Below are 15,856 nucleotides of genomic sequence, written 5' to 3' on the forward strand. Positions count from 1 at the left end.
ATTTAGGGCCAAGAATGTGAAAAAAAAATTTATATATATATATATATATATAGAAACAAATATGATTATTTTTTTCGTAAAATAAAACAAAGGTTGCATAACTTACATATCTCATTGAATAATAATAATAATAATAAATAAAAGGAATTATTAGAGGAAGGATGGTGAATTTTATCCCAATTTTGTTACAATTATTTCTTTACTTATTTCAATGGTTCACTTATTTTCAAACGAAAGAAATTTCTTCACAAATCTTCTCATTTCCTTAACATTTTGTCCTTCTGTACTCCCTTTTATACTCATTGACGCACCCCTTTAATTTTGTGGAAGCCCTGCGGTTCCCACCAAGATGTCCAACGCTATGACTCCCGGGTAGATGAGAATGGATTTATAAATATACGCTGATTTATCCTAGGTAACCATTCGGAGGCACTTTCCAAATAATTCTAATTTTGTGACTTGTCTTCTCCTCCCTCATGGTTTTTGTTTTTCCAGAAAAAATGCATTTCGTTTTCCTTCTTTTCTGAGTTCAACTTCTTAGTTCGTCCTTGACCCCTCACCATCATCCGCCGGCGATCGACCGAATGGATCCGCCGCAGCCGTCGCTGTATTCCCTCTCTCTCGTCACCAGGGCCAAAACGGCGCTTCAATCCGCCGCGGTTAGGGCCGAGAAGGTCCTCACTGACATCAAAGCCGACCTTAAGATCGATCGAGGTTTCATACCCCTCCTTTTCTTCCGCTTTGATTTATAACTAGGCAGATGGTGTATATATTCCTTCCCGCTTCGAATCTGATTTGACCTGTTGCAGACATCGACGTGCAGTCCCAAAGAGGGACGAGGAGATCCACGGATCGAGACATAGATGCGGACGATGATTGCAGCAGATTGCCAACGGAGGTAAGTTATATGGGTGAATATGATTGTCTTTTTTGTTTTTTCACCCAGATTATGTACCATAAGATTTGCTTGCTATTCGTGAACACAAGCTATAGACTACAGTAATATCCGTGCTACTGAGCAAATATGTCTGTTTTATATCCTGTTCTAGTTATAGCCATTTGCTCAACTGTCTTTCTTGACTCTATTGTATAATCACTTCTTCAGCTACATGGTAGTACGCAAAGTGGAGCTGTGCCGCTCCATAAAGTAGAAAATAGTGGTTGGCTATCGGAGTCGAACATCATTTCTCAGCGTAAAGGCTTTGGTATTTATGATTTAGTTACAAGGATTTGGATCATGGAAGCAATTCTTCATTTTAGGTGTAAAGATGTCTGCATTACAGTCCCTGTATAACAATTGCTACAAGCCTTGCACATTTAGTTTGATATTTTTAAGAGACCAATTAAAACACTCTGATCAATGAATAAAAAGATGATATAAATGAATCTGATTACTAATAATATAGCCATGGAGAATAGCCTCGGATAGATTTTTATAGAACTCCAAATGATGGATAAAATCCATTTTAGGGATAACAACTGATTCTGCAAGCAAACAAATTGAGAATCTTGTCTTTTTCTTGTGATTTTTGTAATATCATCATATACTGTTCTAGAAAGAAAGAGAGGTTGCAATATTACCTTGAAGTAGCATTGGATGTTAATCAATCAAAAGATCGACTGGAAAAATATTAATGGAATTTTTACTTTGTGGACTTCAAGCATGCAAATAAATCATTGAAAAGTAAGTAAATAAACAAACAAACAAACAAACAAAGGAGATATTTTTGCTAGAAGGCCAGATTGGCATCTCTTGGACTAGTTTCGCTTGTTGCTTGTTTATTTTTGGAATTGCCTTGGTAGCTGGAATTAGTGTAAGACGCATCTTTCAGGATCGAGTATTTTTTCCACAGTAGTTAGTTCTGTGGATGGCCTTTTCTACAAGTTCTCCTATCAAATCTGTAAATTGTGATGCATAACGATTTTACAGAACTAATCAGCACTTTTTCAGGTTATGGAAAAAAGCTCGTCCAAGAAAGTAGACAGTGCAAAACCTCTAAAGAAGGCAATTCCTTCATCTTCTGTAATTAAACAACTAGCTCTGGCAATTGAGTAAGTTTATTCACAAAATGTGTTACATGTTGGAACTGTATGCATAGAGTACAATTACCTCTTTTGATTTTCGTACATTAACAGCTATATAATTTTAGCTTTTGTAGATGTGTGAACAAAACTATATGCACAGTATTTTTACATAAAAGCATCATGCTTTCAATTCTCTGCTTTCTCTTATCATCAATCATTACATCTAAATGCATTTAACTTTTATAGGAGCTCAAAGCACTTCAACTCTGTAAATAGCCTTTTGTCATCAGCTGTAGAGCCCTCAAATACCAAGGAAAAGAATGGCTTGAGTTTTTCAGCAGTAAAGTCTCTAGTTCTCCGCGATAAGGAAGATAATGAAATCAATTCTTCCATATGCCGTCTTTTTAAATCAGGTAAAATCATGTAACTAATTTTTGCGTCAATTTTTTGATCCTCATGTCAACTATAAATTTTTCTCATTCAACTAAATATTCACTTTGATTGCAATTGTCAACAAGATACTTCCAGAGGAACAATATTTGCCATGGAAAGGTGTATGTGGATCTGACCTTACTCCGACTACGTTGTTAAAGGATCTTCATGGTGCACCGCCAGGAAGCTTTGTTGTTGAATTGTCTGTGATTATTGGAGGCTTTAAATCATTACAGAAGATGGCATCATTTTGGTGTAGTGTCATAGCTGAAGTAAGTAATTGGATTTGTTTCTTGTTGAGGAAAGGTTTCTGTTTTTACTTTGAACATTATCTGACAATTGCAAAGTTGATCGCATGATCTTATGTTTTTAGGATGTATTTCTTCAAACCTCAAATAGCCAATCTCATTTATCCATTTTATTTACAGAAAGATATTTCAATTGGTAATGTTTGCATTGTTCTTGATGAGATTGATGATATTTTTTAAGAAAGTTGAAGCTTTGGTTTATGCACACACATGTTTGTGAAACAACAATATGTCTTACTAAGCTTGACTTTTTCTAGATTCCATGACATTCATTTTTTGGGTGAAATAATGTTGTGTATGTTCTATGTAATGTCTAAAGATAATTAATTAGAGACCTTTCCATCCTTTCACATTACTCAAGTCATTTTTGATTGTTCTCATTACTGATCAATTCATGGTCCTTTCCCCATTTTATTCTTATTGAATTTCATTATCTCATATCTACGCCAGTAACATTTAATATATTATTCATGAGTTCTTTGATGAAAGATGTGTTTTTTTTTTTCATTTGCTAAACTCCAAAAGCTTGCTACTGTTGTAAATCCTTTCTGAATCTGTTGTTAATTAAATTCCATTCGCAAGCACACAATAGTTTGGATGAATGCTGTTATTTATTTATGTTTTGCCAGCCTTTCAAGTAATTCCCTTCACTACCCTCTTCATGTACATATTAGATAGGTCGTTCTAGAATTTGCTAAAAGGCTTGGATACTTGTGGTTACAGTAAATGTCATAAGCTATTGTGTGAAATTCTGTGAATTTTACAATAATGCGAGCATATCTCTACTTAAATCTGTGAATTTATCATTCTAAATGATACCAGAACTCCTTAACAAAGAACGTCAAATGCACAATCTATTCAAAATACTAATATTATTTAATACTTTATTACTTGCTGTAACTGTTTCTTATTTCTTGTTATTTCTGCAGCTGAGGAAATTATGGTCTGATGGGCAGCCAATACCTAGAATGCCATTAAATGCAGATCCTGACTTGAATTCTTGCCTACTGCATCAACAGTTTCAAGTTATTAATTGTTCCATTGCCAGGAAACAGCGCCGAAGTATTGCTGAAGAATCATTGCATTCTATATTGACAAAGGCTAGTCACGAACATATTGATTCATCTCCAACTTCTAAAGGTTTCGCAAGGACCAGTACTGGAGATTATGTTCTTAGGCTTGGAATTTCAGGACCATCTGAAAACCTTACCATGTTAGAAACTGGCGAACCTATATATTCTCCTATTACACAGGTAACGTTTTGGAGGTGCATAATTAACTGAATGGCTGTTTTTCTCTTACACCACTCGTAATGTGATCCTTGGCCTGTCATTACATCCAGGAAGGGCCAGTTCTAACAGAAGAACTTATAAAAGAAACCGAGGAGTTTGTGCTGCGAACTGGGAGGTGAGTATTTATTTGTAGGCAAATTTATTTTATGGCATTGCTAATATGCTGTTGTCTGTTTCCAGTCTAGGTGGTTTATTGTTTGGTCAAATTGGAAAATTACTTCTTTTTTTAGATAGAAAATCTTCTTTGTTATTCAGTTACGCACAGACAAGGGAGAGTATTAATTCACCACCCTAAGTATGAGTATAATATGACTGTATTGTGAATGTACAAAGGGAGAGAATTTATTTTTTGGCTTGACTTTTTCTTTTTTTTTAGTTGTCATTTTATCATGGATTTATTTCATTTCATCTGAATCAGAATAAATAGATCCTTTTGGACTTTCTGAATTTCACCGTAATGTCCAAGTTGAACATGGTGAAGTTTTTGCATCTAATTTCACTTAAAAAGGCCTTTCTCTTGGTACTGAACTCCTTGAAACAGCAGATCACATTGTTGTAAACTTGGGTTTTCTTATTTTAGATAAAATGTGAATTGACTGGTACTTTTCTTAGTTTCATAGAAAATGATTCATTGTTGTCTATGCCAATGGTACTTGCATCTTTCTTAATTTATAATTTGTATTTGATTTACTCTCCTGTTCTTAATGCTTCTCAGTTTAGGGCCAGGTTGCTCTCAACTCCTCTCTGACATGCAAGCATTTAAGGCAAGTGCGAAGTCTCATTCAGTATTTTATAGTGTTTATTATTCCTTTTCCTTATTTCTTGATTTGTGTAGCAATGCTATGCAATTTCAAAGTTGTATAATCACCAGAAATATCACCTCATTAGGCTGCTAACCCTGGGTGTATCCTAGAAGACTTTATAAGATGGTACTCTCCGCCAGATTGGATGGAGACGGACAATCAGCTCGATAATTCACTTGATGATGAAGGGTCATCTCGACATGGTCAATTAAGTAGAAGAATGCAGGAAAAAGGTAAACGCAGCCTATATCTCCCTGGTGTAATAATTAGACAGGTGGCTACTAAATATCTTGTGCCCTCCGCATGATGGTAACTAATGTAGACAAACTGTACATTCTTCAATGTTTGAAGCAAGAGATTCTTCTTAGTCATTTATCCTAAAAGCTTTAATAGATATTCAGAAAGGAATCAATCTATCTATAACAATCCACCTTGAGTCGATTGATTCTTAAATTGGACTGACCCAAGCCCAGCATATGAATTGACTTCATTTAGTTGGGGATACATTTTTAGATTACTAACATAGGTAGTGAAAATTCATCATCCTTTCAGATACCTTGTTGATGTTCACTGGCTAATGATTTCCTAATTTTATGAACGCCCAGTCAATCTAGTGGACCTCTTAAGTCATAATCTGACATTGGACCTTGTTTCTAGGCAACTTAGTTCATAATTGAGTCATCTTGGCTATGGTTGTTCTTCAAGGGTTGAGGTCAATAATCAGTCGTTACCGATTTGTTTTTTTTTGACAATTTCTTTTGTCAACCTCTCCATTAGCTCTCTACTATGGTGATTTTTGGATGACTTGCACCATGGATTTTTTTGGTCAAATTTAGATAATTTGTGGCATGAACTGTGGGAAACTGCAAAAGCATTACCAGCTGTCAAACAAACACCATTGTTCGATGAGGATTTAGCAGTGTAAGTGGGTGAATTTATATGACCAGTCTTTTACTTTGTCATTCAAGAAAAATGATTGATTGTGTTGTTTTTGAAGTGAAAGCATCTTAACTTCCTTTGAGAGCATCCAACCATCTGATCTCTTTGAGCAGCTTGCTGTATGTGTGGTACGCATTTTCTTTTTAGTTTTTCTTCCAAAAGGAATTTAACGTTGCATATTTATGTATTTTGCAAGATTATTAATTATTATTGTTGCTTTTGACACGATATCAACTTTTTATGTACTGCCATGTTGATTAGTTACAAAAGGGTACTGTTCTACTACCTAATGGAATAGGTGCACTAGTCTTGATGGGCTGTTCCTGGACTATTAATTATAAAGTACTAGCAGGTGGAGCAAGATTCTGCACCCATAAGCATGCAAATCATGATGTGATCTTAACTAGTATTAGTTTTCTACTAGAGCATCTTCTCATGGATATGATTCTAACACCTTGTTTGGTTCATGGAATGCAGTTAATCACGAATAGATTAGTTGTTCTTGTAGAATGAAATAGAAACTTGTATTTTTCCTTTTTTTGGTTACTGGAATGGAAGACATACTTCATTCTCATTCCTATTTTTAATTTGTAGTTTGGATTAGGAAGGACGTGGATGATTCCGAGATATATTTAGAAAATGAAAAATCTGCTAAGTTGGAATAGCTATTACATTAGTCGCTGATAGGTATATATCTAAGCTGGATTAGAAATAATTCTTTTGTCTGATTTTAAAGAATTTCTTTGAACCATAGGAATAACTATCATCCATGAGACAAATTATTCAGCAGAATATATTTTCTTATGAACCTAACATGTCAAAAGTAGATTATGCATTTTTAGGTATTTGCTTCTGCAGTTTTTGGCAAATCATCTGGAATTTTATTGATTACGTCGTGCAATTCTAAGGGCCTTAAATTTAATTTGTATTACATTATTTTGAGCTAGCTGCATCATGCAAGAACCTTGTCTCATCCCATTTCCTCCCAAAGAACACCTAATTAGTAACTTAAGTTGTGAAATTTTCCTAAAACGCTCAGGGAAGTGGATGAGATAATTGCACTGAAGATTGTTATTTCGATAAAAAAAAAAAAAAAGCTTTAGCACGATAGTCTCATAAGGGCAATAAATTTCAATAAATGAAACAAATTCTTTAGTTCCTGGAGCAAGATTATTTGTGTATTCTCACTTCTCTGAAACATGCTGGTTGTATTTGTATTCCTCAACCTAAATTTGATAATCTTTGGCATTCTTCATTAATATGAGTTTTCAGATATTGTCATTGCTTGTAAATGTTTAGATTTCTGCTGGTCTACTGATAGCTGAAGCAGTAGTTCCAGAGGATGGCACCTTAAACAAAAAATACAACGAGTGCAAAGACTACATAGTTGCAATCTACCAAAGCGGTCTTTTGAATGAAAAGTTGGATGACATTTGCAAGGTATGGTCTCGTTTCTTATCATTCTTGATAATACTACTAAGATTTCGTTTTGGTTCACTGTTTATTTCCTTGTAGGTTTATGGAACGATAGAAGCCATAGTCTTGAAACCTGAAGAAACCACTAAAGCAATAGAACAACCTGATGAAACTCCACTTGGCGAATCAAAGAAACTCTTCAAGGTAGGGAACCTAAACTTTGTTGGGAAGGACAAACAACCAATTTGGAAACGAACTGCAAAGGATGATAAAAAATCAGAGGAGAAACAGGGCCATGTACTTTCCAGCCTTTTTGACAAAAGAACATCTTTATTCTCCAAAAAGTCTGAAAAACTAAATTAACAACCACCCAATGACTGAGTGCGAGAGTGGGCATGTTTGAAAAATTCCACATTTGTTCTTTCTCAATTCCCATTGTTTGATGTTCAATGAGCCAATGACCATGATTAAACTTGTACATGCTATTTATGTCTGATATTCTTGAGATGAAAAGTTAGTGCGTTTTGATTCTTCAACCTTCTGACATTAACGAAGCATGCAAGCATTTTTTCCCATGATTACTGTCATTTGTAAATTGTATATGATATTTTTCCGATCAGAACACTATATATACCCCAGGATTATTCAATACTCTAGTTTTTTATTTGAATTCATGGTCTTTATCATTTTTATTTATCTTTTAATTTGTAAAGTATTATTAGTAATAGATAAGCACATTGAATAATATTTTCATATAATAATTTTCTCGACATGATAATTTTGTGACTCATTATGTCTGACTCATTAATTTGACTCATTATGTCCGTATAATTTTTTGACTTATTTTATATATATATATATATATAGGGGTGAATAAAAGTTTGGTTAAATTTAAAAATACAATTTGATTTATTCGGAAATTTAATTTTTTTTTCAAAAAATCAGTTAATTTAATTTGGATTCGATTTTAAATTTTTTTATTTGGTAAATCAATAGATCGATTTTCTAAATTAAATTAATTTTTTATACTATAAATTTTAGATCGAATCAAATTTTTATTAAGTCAAATTAAATTTTTAGAAAAATTCGATTTATTCAATTTGTTCGGTTCGATTTGTTCGATTTTATTGAAAATTCAATTTGATTTTTATCAAAAAATCGATTCAGATCAGTTGAAAAAAATCGATTTGATTCGTTTAATTCGATTCAGTTCGATTAAAATCGAATACTCACCCCATATGTGTGTTCGATAGGGATGGCAATTTCACCCGAACCCGATGGAGGATCCAACATCCGACCCGAATGGAGGAGGATATGGAGGGACTATTAATACCTGATACCCGACCCGAATACCCGATTAGATAATATATATACATATATTAAAGAAAATTTTCTTTTTCTAAAATCAACTTACTATTTTTTGTTGATATTAGTAGGAGACTATATAGATGTTTAATCTATTTTTTAATTATATATATATATTTTAATAGGATGTCAATTTTAATATGTTTTTGTTGAATGATAATAGCTCGATAGAAAGAAGAAAAATTACATGTATAGAATATATCCGGTCTTTTAATGGATATGGGCATACCCATTGGATATCCTATACCCGATGGATATGGGTACGGAGGATATAGAATCCGACCCGAACCCGACCCATTGCCATCCCTAGTGTTCGAGGATATTCATTCTAAATGCTTCTTAATCAAAGCCAATCATATATCGTACATCACTAATTAATTGGAATTTCTTAATGGTTTGAAGAAATTCTAAAATTAACTGGGCTTTACGACTAATTCTAAGAAAATTAAAGGCCCAAGTGATTAATTAGTAATTATCATATATCGTACATCACTAATTTGTCCGCCATGGATTTTACGACGGCGACCTCCTCAAAAACCGCCTCATCGTAATCTCCGCTGGCGTCGCCTCGCCTCTAACCACGTCTTCGCGAAACCGATCGTCTTCGTTCAGGTGCCCGCCGCTGGGCTACTTGTTCAGGAGTCGCTGCACGAGCTTCTCGTCCCCGACGTCCGCGCCCGATCCGCTGCCGCGCTCGACGGACTACTTCCTGGCGACATCATTCTCGAGGTCAATGGGGAGACTGCGCCTGCGCTCTCCCTCACGGAGCTCGTGGAGTACATCTAGAGGTCTGCATGCAAGAAGGTATTGGAGCAATGAAGGTGGTGAGGGAAGGAGCAAAAGCTGTGGAACTCTCTGTAATTCCCGACGAGAGCGCCGATGGGACTGGCAGAATCGGCGACCAATAGTCCCCAAATTTTTATCTTTCCAAGTCCCGAGCAAAGGATTCAGCACAGACCACAGTGTTCGATGGCTTGAAGCAGACCTTCTTGAACTTTTCCCAGTCCGCGAGCAAAGTTTCCGTCCCTGTTTGCGGCGGTTGCGAGATCGAGTTCATACGGGCTATTTCAGTTTGCGACGATGATCAACCCACTGTCATTGCAGGTGCCTGATGCTTATTCTCTGCAATTTTTCTGTATCCATTTTTCAACACGTGCTGTCAAACAGTAATCTTGTATTGTTGGGTCAGTGATTCGTATTCTCGTTTTATCATCTTGGTGGAAATCATTTCTGTAGCATGAAATTCTATTTCAAACTCACACCTTGAGGAATCACGCCTTAAGATTCCTCAGCTGTAGTTTGGTCATAACTTTTTCTCAAGAAAAGAGATGACGATCTACTGTAACCATATTTCTGGGAGATTATAGTGGGTTCGGAAGAACAAGAGAAATTATAGAAAGCAATACTTCATATCCGACTCCTAATACTTCAACTATATGCAACAGTTGAAGGGATAACTTTTTGCTAATTAAATTCTTACTATTCCTTCACTTGAACTAGGAAGATTTTTGTCATCTCATTGACTGATGAACACTTAACAAACAGCAAATTGTTCTCTACGGATTTGACATGGCAGAAAGCATATTGGCTTGGTAGGAAGAACCAAGGACTTGCCACCAACTTGTCTGCGTAAAAATGCATCTTAGCTGCTGCCCCAATAATTTAGCTCACAAAGTCCTTGTACTATCTATGTTTCAGAACCACCCTGCTTCAATGACCATTAACAAGCTCTTTCATCCGATAACTTAACTGAAGACAGGACTAGAAAAATAGAAATGGCCTTGAACAATTATTGGTTGCCCAAAAAATATAGTGCCCTAAATGAGGCAGAGTTCATTCCCTTCCAAATTGTTCATTTTTTATTAGTATTTTCTTTCGGCATGCAGTGATTCCCTGGAATTCCCAGCTAGCTTGCAGAAAAGAATTGGGAATAACTGGGTGTAAGAATCTGCTTTTGCTGACCCACATGCATAAGAACCTTAAAGTATGGATTTCATTACTCGCTGAAGATGCATATCGATGGCAATTTGAGATTTTTTCTTTTCTAAAATAACATTTTTCTTGTTTGTATTTGTTATTTAATGTATACTTAGTTGTAGTTCCAAATGATCAACGTGCTAAGTATCCATTATGGAAAGGAGAAAGAAAGAGAACTAAGTCAACCAACAACTGAGAAGAACAGATTAAACTTGATGCGAGTGGAAGAAGAAGCAAGACAAGTACCTTGAGCTGAAGTGCTTGAGTGGAAAAGAGATATTGACGCGGCTCAATCCAATTACACAGCTATTTCAGCATCCAACCATGTTTTCAGATTGAGACACGCCAATACCTCCTGTGCACATCACAAGCAAAGCACTGATTTGGCCTCGTCTTCCACCATGATAACCTGCACTTAGTTCTTCTCCTTCCCTTTGATGACAATTCAGAAACAAAGCTAACAGTGAGAACGGCACACAATAAAGCAAAGGGCTCACAGAAGGGCGGGAGGAGGTTTTGGAGTTGATGGACATGAGCTATGAGAAGGAGAGTTACATAAACCCTGATTCTTGATTATTTGCGCATCAAATGAAAAGGCATCTTCCTTTGTGTTAGCTTTCTCTCTGCAATCACTTTTATAATTGTTCTCCTTCTCCAGATCATTTTCTTGTCATATGGCTCCCAAATGCTACAAAAAGGGTAACAAGAAAGGAAAGGGGTGAGAAAGTGAATTTTATGGGGGGCCATAATAAAATGCATGATTATACTTGCTGAGTTTGTTTGATATGCATTTTTATCTTCTATCTTCTCTTTATCTTTTAGATCCATGATGTATCTCTTAAATGCTGACACTTAATACGTCTTCCTTGTCACGCTTTCAATGGAAATGTTTGGTTTGCTAGAAAACAATGCAGTTGCGTCAGCAATAAATAGCAGTTTTTTTAGTGGAAGAAAAGTCCATCTCTTAATGTTAGGTCTTGATGTGAACAAATAATGTATATTAATTTGTTGCTAGCAAGTAGAAATGACTGTGGATAAATATAGTACGTACACATGAAATCAGTAAGAATCAATTGAAGCTTCTACTTAAATGAACAAGGAAGACATCAAATGACGAAGAGCTGTGTCATGGTGAAACAGCATAGATAAGTAAACACTAATCCATTGCTGTTTAGCTGGGAATCCGGATAAACGCAGGGAGTCAAAGGTGATGATGGGGTTGTTGTGTCGCATTAAATTCTCTGTCGCCGAGCTCAAGAGCAATCACTTTCAGAAAATCAGCTTCTGCTAAAGCAACGGATTTGTTCCTGTTTCCTTGAGCAAAATTTCAACTTTTACCGTCGAGAATTCAGAGTTCCCTTTGTTTAGATTTTGATGTGGAAGGCGGCTGGCTGGCTGGCTGGATTCTAAAGCTCAATTGGAGAAACTGTGAGAGTGAAGAAAGGTCAAAGTGTATGCATCATATTGGTAAGTCGAAGGCCAAAGAAATTGAGGAGGGGTCCTACAAGAGAGAGACGACTGTGGAATCTGGCCCTTCTTGGTACTTTGGCAGCGTGGTGGAGCCATGGACGCAATGATTGCTGACTGTTGCAGAAAGCGAACTTGTTATTTATCTCCTCAAAGTCAAGTCAATGGCAATGTGTAATAGTCTGAGAAGCTGAACAATTGCTAAGTACTTTAAATGTCTTGATAAATTTAGTCTGAATTATTCTTCTAATTATCAAATTATCCATCTCATATTACATCGTTCTTTATTAAAAAAATGTGAAATGGAAATTTTAAAAGTATAACACTCTGACTGCCCAATAGGCACATGGCCCATGAAAGGTTATCCGATCAAGAATCTCATCAAACAAAGCCCAGGAACGGCATAAAGGCGTCCAGAGTTTTTAATTATTTATTTATTTATTATTATTATTATTTAAACTTTTTAGAAGCTGTGTTATAGTCTTAAGTATATACAAATTTTCAAGCTGAAGTTTTTGTTAGGTATATCCCTATATATATTCAATGACCTATCAGTGTAAGAATAAGAAAAGAAATACAATTGTTTACCAGTTCTATTTCTTTTCTTCTGCCAATATAAATAATCTACTCCAGAGCTGCAGGTTCTATAGCAGCAGTGCTGGGAGTTGCTGGAAAATCAATGCATTGCTGCTTACGTTAATTCCCAGTTAATGAAAACATCGATGTGTCTGTCCTTTGGCAGCTTGGTGAAATAAATACGGAGGTTTCGCCCACCAACAACATCGATGTGTCCTTACACATATATAGTTCGTACCGAACAAATTAAAGATGATCGACCGACCAAATCTAAAGAAAACTAATTACTTTTCAGATTCCAACTTGATGTCCTACTGTTGGATTTGGTCTACTAGTTGCCCAACTTCTCAGGGAACAACCATATGCAGCCAGTACGTACTACTCACTGCTTTTCATCTTTTGTCTCCTGGCACTGCAACCTAGAAAAAAAGCTGAAGATGAAGCTGAAGCTGAAGCACCGACCAAGCTTTATTGTGAACCTAACTGATCCAGCCTTAATGCATATCTCCTTGATATATGAGAAGGAAAATTATAACATGTTCTCCCTGAAATAGTTTTCTTCAAAAGCTCTGAATGTATATTTGAGCGACGACTCAATCAATACGAGATATATTATCTATTATTTTATCTAGGGTATTACTAAATAGTCAGAATCTGACCAGCTATAATATATACATGCATGCATATGCATGGTATTTTAGTAGTATCATATGTGATGCGGTTAAAAGATAAGAGACGAGAGCATTTTGGACATTGGACATTAATTAGGTTTTGGCTTTAAAGGTGGGGCACTGTTCATCATCAGAAGGGAGGGGGTACCGTCGCCGCCCACAGGAAGAAGCCTTCTTCCTATCCTCTCCGGCGCCTCGCCGGTTGCCACCATCACTCTTCTCCCTCCTCTCCTTCCTCGTTGGCAAGCCACCACGAACGGAGCGCCACCCTCGTGACGAACAACAGCCGAATCTCCTCCTCTCCTCGTCCTCGTCTCTCTTCTCCACGCCGACGCCGCCTCGGAGCACGGCTAGCGCCTCACGCACGGTCCAGGATGCCTCTGTCGCCGATCTTCCTCACGCCGGCAGCCGCCAGGGCTATCCCTCCCTTCTCTCCCTCTCCTGTCGACAGACACCTCCGCCTGCCTGAGGCGGAGGGCGTTGCTGCCTCTTCTCCATGCCGGCATTGCCTTGGAGCACAGCCAGCGCCGCTCCCAGTGGGCGCTGCTTCTAGCAGTCAGCGCCGCTCCAGCGGCAGTCGCCGCCCTTAGCGGCAACTGCCGCCCTTAGCGACAATCGTCGTCCCCGGCATCCAGCGTCTTCGGCATCCAGCGTCTCCGGCGTCCAGCGCCAACACCCCGGGCAGCCACTGCCGCAGCCTCCTCCGGCCGTCAGCGCCGCCGCCTCAGTTGCGGTCTCCGGCGGCAGCGGAATCCGCCGCCGACACCTCCGGGCAGTCGTCGTCACCCTCCGAGCAGTCGCCGTTTGAGTGCTCAGGTATCGTACTATGCCTATATTCCGGCCTGCGAGCCGAGAGTGTGTTCAGCCTTCGCGCCGCTATTGTATTCCGGCCTGCGAGCCGATGGAGTGTTTGGCCTTCGTGCCGCTGTTGCATGCCGGCCTGCGAGCCGAGGCTGTAGTCGGACGTCCGTCACCTTGCGGATCCATATCGCGCCCGACTTCGAGCCACCGAGGCCAGCTACTCATCTAGCGGTCGTCTATCTGGTCTTCACGGCCGCAGTGACTCGATCAGTGCCGCAACTAGCTCATCCATCCATCTGAGGGCGCCCCCCCGGGGCCAGGGTACGTCATCGTATCTTTCCTGCATTTATTTCACTATTATGTTAGTAGTGCTCGACTACTTATACATTTATGGGACCCACCTTGAGCATCGGGCCGCCAGGGACCGGGGCAACTCGGTCACTGGGTATAGGTACTGTCGACCCGAAGACTTCGGACGACTTGGTCAACACAGAAGACAGCTCATCATCCGGGTCATGGAGATGCGATCAACAATCCGGACATGACACACCGGCAGGTTCGTCTTCTCTGCTTCCCGACAGGATCAATTTGGCGCCGTCTGTGGGAACACACTTGGTCTGGAACGTGAAGACAGACGACCCTAAAAGTTCCACCATCCTCATGGCCATGATGAGTTTCGACGAGTATATCGTATCCTCCTCACTCCACGGGTATTCGGGAGTCGAAAAATTGAGTCAGATCCTCTGCTGATCGGCAAGTCAGTTTTCCAGTTATATTCTCTTTCGGTCATAGAATTTATCATAGTTTCTCGAGCGAGGACTCCCGTGCCGATCGGCCGGGTTTCCATCATATCCGAGCCACGGGCTCGATGCCGAAGACCCCGTGCCGGTCGGCCGGGCATATATTATCCGAGCCACGGGCTCGATGCCGAAGACCCCGTGCCGATTGGCCCGGCGTATATTATCCGAGCCACATGCTAGATGCCGAAGACCCCGAGCCGATTGACCAGGCGTATATTATCTGAGCCACCGGCTCGATGCCAAAGACCCCGTGCCGATCAGCCGAGCGTATATTATCCGAGCCACGAGCTGGATGCCGAAGACCCCGTGCCGATCGTCCGAGCGTATATTATCCGAGCCACGAGCTCGATGTCGAAGACCTCGTGTCGATCGGCCGGGCATATATTATCCGAGCCACGGGCTCGATGCCGAAGACCCCATGCCGATCGACTGGGCGTATATTATCCGAGCCACCGGCTCGATGTCGAAGACCCCGTGCCGATCGGCCGGGCATATATTATGCAAGCCACAGGCTCGATGTCAAAGACCCCGTGCCGATCGGCCGGGCGTATATTATCCGAGCTACCAGCTCGATGCCGAAGACCCCGAGGCGATCGATCGGGCGTATATTATCCGAGCCACCGGCTCGATGCCGAAGACCCCGAGCCGATCAGCCGGGCATATATTATCCGAGCCACCGACTATTTGTTGAAGATGTTAGCTAGTCATAGGAAAATCGTACCGATTCCACTGTACACAAATTTGTACAAGTGTCGAACCTTTCCTTAAATAACCTATTGTATTCTTTAGAAGTAAAATTAGGAATCACAGACGGAACTAAACATCATTGATTTCAAATTTAACTTATCTGTTCTTGATGGTTTAGATTTGAATCGTAAGCGGAACTTAACACTATTGATTCAAATCCACCTATGTTATTAATTCCATTAAATATTAATTTCTAAAATTGACTTCTAGGACTGCATGGCGAGGCACATGACCTTC

General features: G+C 39.0%; 1 protein-coding gene and 1 long non-coding RNA gene across 2 annotated transcripts; one reads left to right on the forward strand and one right to left on the reverse strand.

Moving 5' to 3' along the window:
• The first annotated feature begins 427 nt into the window (after nt 1-427).
• On the forward strand, nt 428-7,751 carry LOC122011783 (rab3 GTPase-activating protein catalytic subunit-like). Its single transcript, XM_042568164.1, has 13 exons — nt 428-714; nt 810-898; nt 1,952-2,052; nt 2,272-2,438; nt 2,554-2,729; nt 3,695-4,018; nt 4,108-4,172; nt 4,773-4,821; nt 4,946-5,093; nt 5,697-5,781; nt 5,858-5,927; nt 7,099-7,239; nt 7,315-7,751. Exons 1-13 carry the CDS (start codon nt 585-587, stop codon nt 7,576-7,578), a joined length of 1,809 nt encoding a protein of 602 aa, XP_042424098.1. The 5' UTR covers nt 428-584; the 3' UTR covers nt 7,579-7,751.
• Nucleotides 7,752-8,972: 1,221 nt separating this feature from the next.
• On the reverse strand, nt 8,973-11,212 carry LOC122012719. The gene is made up of 2 exons (XR_006120305.1): nt 10,804-11,212; nt 8,973-10,285 (listed from the first exon to the last, which is right to left on the reverse strand). It is a non-coding gene; the product is annotated as an uncharacterized LOC122012719 (long non-coding RNA).
• Between the last annotated feature and the right edge of the window lie 4,644 nt (nt 11,213-15,856).

Source organism: Zingiber officinale, chromosome 8A (assembly GCF_018446385.1).
Source record: "Zingiber officinale cultivar Zhangliang chromosome 8A, Zo_v1.1, whole genome shotgun sequence".
NCBI lineage: Eukaryota > Viridiplantae > Streptophyta > Magnoliopsida > Zingiberales > Zingiberaceae > Zingiber > Zingiber officinale.

What these genes read in the sequence shown, in the direction of transcription:
- LOC122011783 (XM_042568164.1), top strand. Translation starts at nt 585, where the DNA reads ATGGATCCGCCGCAGCCGTCGCTGTATTCCCTCTCTCTCGTCACCAGG. An exon ending in ATGCCGTCTTTTTAAATCAG is followed by an intron (nt 2,439 to 2,553) that starts GTAAAATCATGT and finishes AGATACTTCCAG; the next exon opens with AGGAACAATATTTGCCATGG. An exon ending in CTGACATGCAAGCATTTAAG is followed by an intron (nt 4,822 to 4,945) that starts GCAAGTGCGAAG and finishes TCACCTCATTAG; the next exon opens with GCTGCTAACCCTGGGTGTAT.